We start from the raw sequence: 8,423 nt of genomic DNA on the forward strand, positions 1-8,423 counted from the left end.
CTCATCTTCTTCTCATCTCAGCGGGTTGAATAAGATATCCGTCAAGTCATTTTACATCTCTCTAAAATTATAACTAAAGATATATGAGGACATCATTAGACATTATACTCACCGCTAAACTGGATGAGTCGACTAGTCTCCGACTCTCTGATGAACTTCTCTTCCGGAAAGCGTTTCTTCTCTTTTGTCGCACTTGTGAAAGGTCTCGGAGTGTAATGTTGTTATGTCTTTGTTCTTTAATTGTGATAGTTCACATATGAACAATGTTGTCAAACCAAAACGTGTTTTATACTTTATATCCATCCTGCAGTAGACACTACTGAAAAGACGCCGTTACAAGTAATCAGCTGCTCGCGAGACTCGTTGTCAGGACAACGACCTTTGGCGCGAAGGAAGATCTCACGTGCGGGCTATTAATCTCATTAATTTATGCGGGTGAAATATTCCATAGGCATTTTTTTTTTGTACAAAAAATATTTTCGTACGAATATTTAATAGGAAGTCTACATTACAAAAAATAAATAAATAAAAAGACACTTGCCAAGTCTACTGTAACCACAGCACATGTTGCACAAATTAATACAGTATAACTGCAGTACAGGCTCTATACATGAAGACTTTAATGGCAATGAAAAGAACCTCATTGACATTAAAGTTTAATTATTGAACCTAATCGTAGGAGCGTTTTTAAAAAATGCTCATAAAAATAAAAATACATTTAATCAGACTTAGAAGTTTTTGCATCTGAAATCTTCACATGCATCCATCCATCCATCCATAGATCCATCTATTCCATACATTTTCCAAAGCGCTTGTCCGGGTCATGAGTCTGGAGCCTTTAGTGGGTCATAGTCAGGACAACCCCCTGAACAGATGGCCAGTCCATCACACACATTCATATTCATATTCATATTCACACTCACCAAAGTCTCCGGTTCACCTGTCCTGTCCTGTATGTCTCTGGATTGTGGGAGAAACCCAGAAGAAACCAACATCAACATGGAGAAAACATACAATCACAACATAGAAAGGTCTGCTGCAGCAGCCGGGACTCAATTTTTTATTGCTTCAGAATTTATTATTCTATTCATTTAAATATATTTCTCAACTTATATATATATATATATATATATATATATATATATATATAATCATTATTATTATTTTTAAGTAAATTTTGTAAATGTTGATGGGTTTTGTTTTCAGTTTATAAAAAAAATATGGTGTAAATGCTGCTTTTCTCATTCATTCTTTGTGCTGTAATACTGTTAGTAAAATGAAAAGACTCATATTTTTATGAACCAGTGTGACTTTATTCGAACACAAATGACATTATAATTGAATGTCCTGGCTGCTCTTTTCAATACGATGACAGTGAATGACGACCAGCGCCTCTTAAAAATGACAAAGATCACCAGTAAATTATTGCTATATCTGTTACACAAAAAGTAGTTTAACATATTTATTTCTTTATAGCAGCATGAAAATAGGTATTTTTCTGAGAACGCATAAGATGTATATAGACAGTTACTGTATTCAGTTAACACTGAATCTACAAGCTCCCAAATGTAAACATTGAGATTATATGTAAATATTATAAGGATATACAGTAACAATTCACTGTAAGTCTCACAATTGGTTATTTGTGTGCTTTTATCTTGATCAGATTCACCCAGATCTACACTGACTGTGACACCAGACAGACCTGTATTCACTGGAGATACAGTCAATCTGACGTGTGTTATAGAGTCTAATCACAGTAACTGGAGATATGAGTGGAATAAAGACAGTGTAATGTTACAGACGTCTGATGGTTACACTGTAAACAGAGACACTCTCACTATCAGAGGAGCGAATGAGTCTGATCAGGGTCAGTACTGGTGTAGAGGACAGAGAGATGAAAGTCCATCATCCTCACAGGAGAGTAACCGAATAAATCTGTCTGTTAATGGTGAGTAAATACTGTGATAAACACTAATTACCAGACACTACAATATGATGCATTGATGCACTAAAAATTAAGTAATTATCAGTTTTCGGGGGTTTAAACACCTGCTTTTAGGAAACAAGGTTTATTATAGAATGTGCTGGATACATAAACATAAATGCTATCTTTCTGATGAAATCAATGTTATACCCCGCGGGGGCATGAGTTTAAAGTCAGAGGTCTTGAAATAATGAGTGATTTTATGTATACTTTTGTAATTTTATCATACATTTACATTTATTCATTTACCGCTTTTTCTTTCTTCTTCTTTTGTTCAGTGGTCGTTTACATGCTTGGTGCATATCGCCATAGAAATACATTATAGAAAATGTCGATCCATGTGTGAGATGCTAATATAAAATGTAATAAATACAGTGGGTACGGAAAGTATTCAGACCCCCTTAAATTTTTCACGCTTTGTTATATAAGCGACTTGCAATTGAGGAATACGCAACATGATCTCACAGAACCACCACAGATTCAGGGTTAATTCTGGAATTAACAAGTCATTATAAAGAGGCAAACAGACATAGGGAGTGCTTGCAATGCAAGGTTTCAGGCATTGTTCAGAGTAAATACTAGCTAGACGGAGAGGTTAAGGAAAGAAAGTAAAGTGTTTTTTTTTTTTTTAAGATGAAGTCAAGTGATGATGGAAGTACAGTATGTATCATACAGTATGCGACTTACGATCAGATCTGCATGTCTATGTTCTCCAGTCTCAGCAGCTTCATCTCTTCTTCTGGTCGCTGGAGTGGTTGTGGGATTGAGTGTTTGCTTGTTGATCTTCATCTCACTGCTGCTGCTGCTGTGGAGACACAAGAAGAACAAAGGTGTGGAGCAGTTCATAACATGATTAATACAACTGAACAGCAACAAAGGAAAGATACAGTTTCTGAATAAAGGCTCATGAGAAGATCTCACTGTAATCACTGCAGATACTCTTAAGTGACCATAATGCTCTTTGTTTCTATTATAGATCAGCAGCGTAACATTAACCAGACATCAGTCCCAAATCAATCTGGAGAATCTCAACCAGAAAACTCTCCTCTACAGTCTGGTCAGCCTCAGTAACTAATTATATGTGATAATCATTTTGATGTGATTTGATTTTTTTCTCTCCAAGACTGTTTTACTTTTCACGTTTTCTCCTCAAATGCTTGTTTTCTGTCCAGCAGATTCTGATCACATTTGTGACGTTGTGACTGAAGTGAATAAGAGACACAAAGATTGATTCATAAACCTTATTTAAACACATATCATTATCACATATCTACGGTGGCTCAACGCTCTGCAGCTTCAGAAAACACATGCAAATAAAAAAGCACCAGTAAATCAAGAAAACATCTTCATCAGTTTGACAGCAGGTGCTCACAACACAAACAAATGAAGAATTTGATTTGCATCGCATTTCTTTGTTTGGTTGTGTTGTGAGTATTTGCAGCGTGTTGAGCTCTCAGCCACTGTACATATCAACAAATATCATTCATTAAATCATACAGGCTTTTTTTTTTTAAGGTGATCCGGAGCCATTGGCAGATGTCACATATTCAGAGGTCACTGTCAAGAAAAACAAGAAAAAGATGGACAAAGGTTAAAATAAATCCTCTTAACTTCACCTGAACAATGTGATCATCTTCAGAAACAATATTTTTCTAATTAATTTAATAAAAGTGTATATTTCTTTCTAATATTTTTTTTTCTAGATGATAGCATGGCAGAGACAAATAATGTGACTTACTCAGAAGTCAGAAACAAAGTAAAGAAATCCAAAAGCAAAGGTGAGATCCTGTTTTTAAAGTAAAGAGCAATATTTACATGTTCTGAATACTTTGACTGATCCTCTGTTCTGTATTAGATATTAATACCGCAGGACCCAGTGATCTGGTTTATGCACAGATTGATTTACAGGACAAAAAGAAAACCAAGGGCAAAGGTCAACACAACAAACTGCATCATCGCATTTCATCACATGATTCATCACATTTAACTCAGATAAATAAACCCATTAAAATCATAAAAACTGATAGAATCAATTCAGTTTTTTGGAAACACGAAAGCACACAACAATCACATCTGCCTGCTTTGCTGCTTCTGCATTCCTGAATTTAGATCAGAAATAAAACAGAGAGTCAGATAACCAGCCTGTTGTTTTTCTTGATAGGTGCTGGACTTCGTAATATTCTGATTGAAATGAAATCTAAGGACAAACAAAAAGGTAAATAAAGAGATGATCTGAAATGTTGTCATCAGCAGGTTACAGATCATGCGAAAATGTTTAAAATAATACAGCCTAAATATTTTAACCTGCTAATAAAATAAAATAATTAATGAGTTAATTAAATTATATTCCCATGTTTTAGTCAATATATTTAATCAATATACTCTTCTGTGATTTCGTTGTGGTTTGAGCATCGCTCCTTCCTCATATGATCAGTTATTGTTGTAGTTCAAATCTCTGTTGTTCTGTATCAGAGTCTGGAGACACTTTGTACTCTGAACTGAAGCACAACGCAGACGGAGGTGAGAGAAACACATCACTATTACAGTCAAACCACTGACCTTAAATATTACCCATCATGCACCGTTTCTGCTACAGATCACAATGATTCCTAAAGTCATGTGACTCATTGAGGAAAACTGTGTATTTTATCATGAATTTGTTGTTATTTATCATTTGTGTTCTTCAGGTGCTGATGCTGGTGATGCAACTTACGCTCAACCTATCAGGAAGAAGAATAAAGCCCGTAAGAATTCTGTTACAATTCTACAATGATTTTACAATAACTGAAAATGTCACAGTTTACACTCGTTCGTGCAGATTGTGGCATTGATTCTTTTACATTATAAATCTGCTTTAAGTGATTCAGTTATTTGTGATGATCAGAGGTTTACCTCGATCTTAAAACTGTAAATCATCAACAGAATGAGCTCATTATTCACATCACCTGCATCATGCATCGTCTTTTATCTGCATTTTCTGTTTAAAGGTCCCTGAGTTCAGTGAAGACAGCAGACGGCTAAAAGACATTCACAGCAGCAGACACAGTAACGCTTGCATTGCTTAAAGAGATAGTTCACCCAAAAATGAAAATTCTGTCATTAATTACTCCTCATGTCGTTCCAAACCCGTAAGACCTTCATTCATCTTCTGAACACAAATTAAGATATTTTTGATTAAATACGAGAGCTCTCTGACACTCCACAGACAGCAAGGATACTTACACGATCGAGGCTCAGAAACATAGCAAGGACATTGTTAAAATAAAATGTACACGGATACGTTGTTTACGTTCAGGTCAAAGTGTAAACAACGTATCTGTGTACATTTGTTGCATACGCTGATTACGTATGTGATAGTCTCCAAAATGCTGTCTATGGAGCTCTAAGATTTCATAAAAAAATATCTTCATTTGTGTTCTGAAGATGAAGGTCTTACGGGTTTGGATCGACATGAGGGCGAGTAATTAATGACAGAATTTTTGGGTGAACTATCCCTTTAAGAAATGAATCTGAGTGAACCGCTTCTGCACATGCTTGATTAAAATACTTTAGAGATGCATATGCACTGCTATCTGTACACATATTACGTGAGCAAAACAAATGCCTCTCTAGCATATTCATTTTTTTCTCCAGTGTTAGATCATGCCTCCATGCCAGATCATTAAGATCCAGCCCCGGATGCCAGATCCCATCACAAAATATCTGTTTCGTCTGGTAACAGAACAACTCTTCAGCAAAGTAGTCTAATACCCAAAACCTGTTAACAGGAAGTCTGTCTGGTACCCAAAATACTCAAAGACTTCGTCTGACCAGCACAAATTCAACATGTACTGATGCACCAAAACTGCTTCAAAACAATATCCCATAAACCTTGAGTTTCCATAAACATCCCCTCGTATCTCTTATTCATGAAGACAAACAGCCCTTGAAACCACACAGTCATAAGACTAAACAACAATGAAAAAATAATATAAAAACAACAATAATATAAACGATTAATCAATTTATAAATCAATGAAATGTGTATATAAAAGACTATAATGATTATTATAAATGATTATATGATTAAATTGAATAATAAAACGATTAAATTATAAATTATTATAAATGAATAAAGAATAAATGATTAAAATAAATAAAGTAAAACATGCTCTCTTGAAGCAAAACACACAGTTTTCATTTGAGGATCCTCAGATCCTTCTCCAGTGAGCATTTACATTTAACACAACTCTAGGTGAAAATGCTCTAAAGTCATTATTACATTATAATATAATTGCTGTGCTGCCAATAGAACCAATAGAATAATAAAAAAAAGGTTTGATTAATAGATGTAAATACAGTGTATTTTTTGTGTTATAAAATTATGCCTATGTTTTTGCCAAAAGAATGAGACTTTTTCTAGCTTTCATGTTTTTTCTTTTTTTTATATATATATACAGCTGTTTTTTTTTTTTTTTTTGCTGCAGTTAATAACGTGTGAGATTTATATTTGGTAAATATACACATAAAAACAAACTTTTCTCTTTTGTTTGTAGGACTTTTTCACATTTCTTAGCCTTAAGAGTGATTTTAACCATAGATCAGTGTAGTTCTGTCAGTAGCACTAAACACATCAGGCGTTTTGCTTTGCATGTTGAGATTGTACTGGTGTGTTTCTCTCCGGTCATGTTTCTCACAGGTCGCCTGCATTAACTGATCGTGGCACAGCGTGCTCGGTGGAGGGTGGCGAGGAGCTCAGAGCAATATCCTCAGAGAGAGGCGTGAGAGAACAGAATGTGTGTTGCTCATCTTCTTGGATGTTGTTGAGACTGTTATCATATCTTCATTGTGAGACTTTGTGAAAGTTTGAGTGAACTATTGAAGCGTTTATTGTTCTTTTCTCCTCTCCTTCGCTGTGTGTGATAGACCTGTAATCTATGAATGCTATAGGGGCTGGGTGCCATTTAATTTTGGACATGTTTTCTCCTGTTTTGGGTTAGTTAAGGAGTAAGGGAAGTGCTTGTATTTTCTTTCATTTTCTTTTTGCTAGGACACTTAGTTTTGGGTTAAGGTAGTTATTTTTGTTTATTATTTTGGCCTGGCCTAGCCCTGAAGTTATTTTTGCGCTCTTAATCTTTGTGTGAACCGCTTACAAAACAGATTGTATTACTTTATCCTCACAATAAACAAAGAACCTGAGGAGGTTTCTAAAAAAAGTAACCTGCTGACTATCACTCTTTATTTCACGTTTCACCCCTGAACCCTAGACGTGGGTCGTAACACTACTGAAAGTGGAAGAAGACTAAAAACAAAGTAGAAATAGAATAGAAAAAGAGTAGTTTGAATGTTTGTTGTTTATTAAAGTGCCTTTATACTGAGAGAGAAAAGACAGACAGAAGAGAAAACACTCCTTATGCTGTGTGTATTATTACTTATTTATTAATTAATATATTTATGGCTATTTTTTTAATATATACATTACTTATTTTTATTTTCTACTCATTTATTGATCAGTTATTTTATTTTCTACTTTTTATTTTGTCATTAATTTGTTTTTACTTATTCAGTACTTATTTTATTACTTATTTATTAATTATTATGACCTATTTATTATTTATTACTTTTACCCCGTGCATCCACTCCTCCTATTAGCTGAAACTGCTTTGATTCAACCCCATTTTACCGCATTTAACAGCGATGAATGAAAAAAAGACTCCTTATTTTTCTGTTTCATTATAAAAATGAATAAATAATAAAGAAAATAATCACAAAACAGACATCACTATTGTGACCATGGGTGTATCACAAACATTCAGAGCTGGGTAGTAACTGATTACATGTAATCTGGATTACGTAATCAGATTCCAAAAATTAAGTACTTGTAATTAGAGTAAGTTACATTTTAAAATACTCGTAATCAGACTACATTTACTTTTTTATGGATTACATGATTACATATTATTCACACAACAGAAATACATTATTCATAATTTATTGATTCTCTCTAATTCCTCTTTTTATCTTTTAAATTGTCCTTTCTAAAATAGTCTACCGCTTATATACACTCAGAAAGTCATTCACAGTCATTAGTCGGGTGCTACACGGCATTTGAACACTGGATTTACAAAAATCATTTCAGGTTTAAGAAGTGTTTCAACATTACATCAACTACTGATGAACACATTCATTTTTATTTGAATTATCGCTCAGTAGGTTATTTAACCAGGTATTATTATGTATTATTGAAAGGCTTTTGTCTTTCAAACTCATTAAAATGCACAAATTCTCATTTTTTATTATTTGCAGAAATTCTCAAACTCTTTCACGTGATATATTTACTGTAAAGCGGTGGTCAATCAGCAATTCTGTAAAAGACAATATCTCCCTTTGCATTGAACTTTGAGCATCGTAACTTTGCAGATGTTGTTTGTGCTCAAACAGCAACATTACACACTAA

General features: G+C 34.2%; 1 protein-coding gene across 3 annotated transcripts; it reads left to right on the top strand.

The window, feature by feature from the left end:
• The first annotated feature begins 1,201 nt into the window (after positions 1-1,201).
• LOC131544183 (uncharacterized) lies at positions 1,202-7,257 on the top strand. Of its 3 annotated transcripts, none has more exons than XR_009272054.1 (11): positions 1,202-1,951; positions 2,704-2,817; positions 2,964-3,044; positions 3,503-3,577; positions 3,691-3,765; positions 3,843-3,920; positions 4,149-4,202; positions 4,460-4,507; positions 4,675-4,731; positions 4,975-5,032; positions 5,621-7,257. XR_009272054.1 is itself a non-coding variant. In XM_058782244.1 (10 exons), exons 1-10 carry the CDS (start codon positions 1,795-1,797, stop codon positions 4,980-4,982), a joined length of 747 nt encoding a protein of 248 aa, XP_058638227.1. In that variant the 5' UTR covers positions 1,202-1,794; the 3' UTR covers positions 4,983-7,257. The 3 variants fall into 3 exon arrangements, 1 of the variants encoding a protein (XP_058638227.1); XR_009272055.1 differs by having other exon boundaries at positions 6,666-7,257; XM_058782244.1 differs by having other exon boundaries at positions 4,975-7,257.
• Positions 7,258-8,423: the final 1,166 nt, after the last annotated feature.

Source organism: Onychostoma macrolepis, chromosome 07 (assembly GCF_012432095.1).
Source record: "Onychostoma macrolepis isolate SWU-2019 chromosome 07, ASM1243209v1, whole genome shotgun sequence".
Lineage (NCBI taxonomy): Eukaryota > Metazoa > Chordata > Actinopteri > Cypriniformes > Cyprinidae > Onychostoma > Onychostoma macrolepis.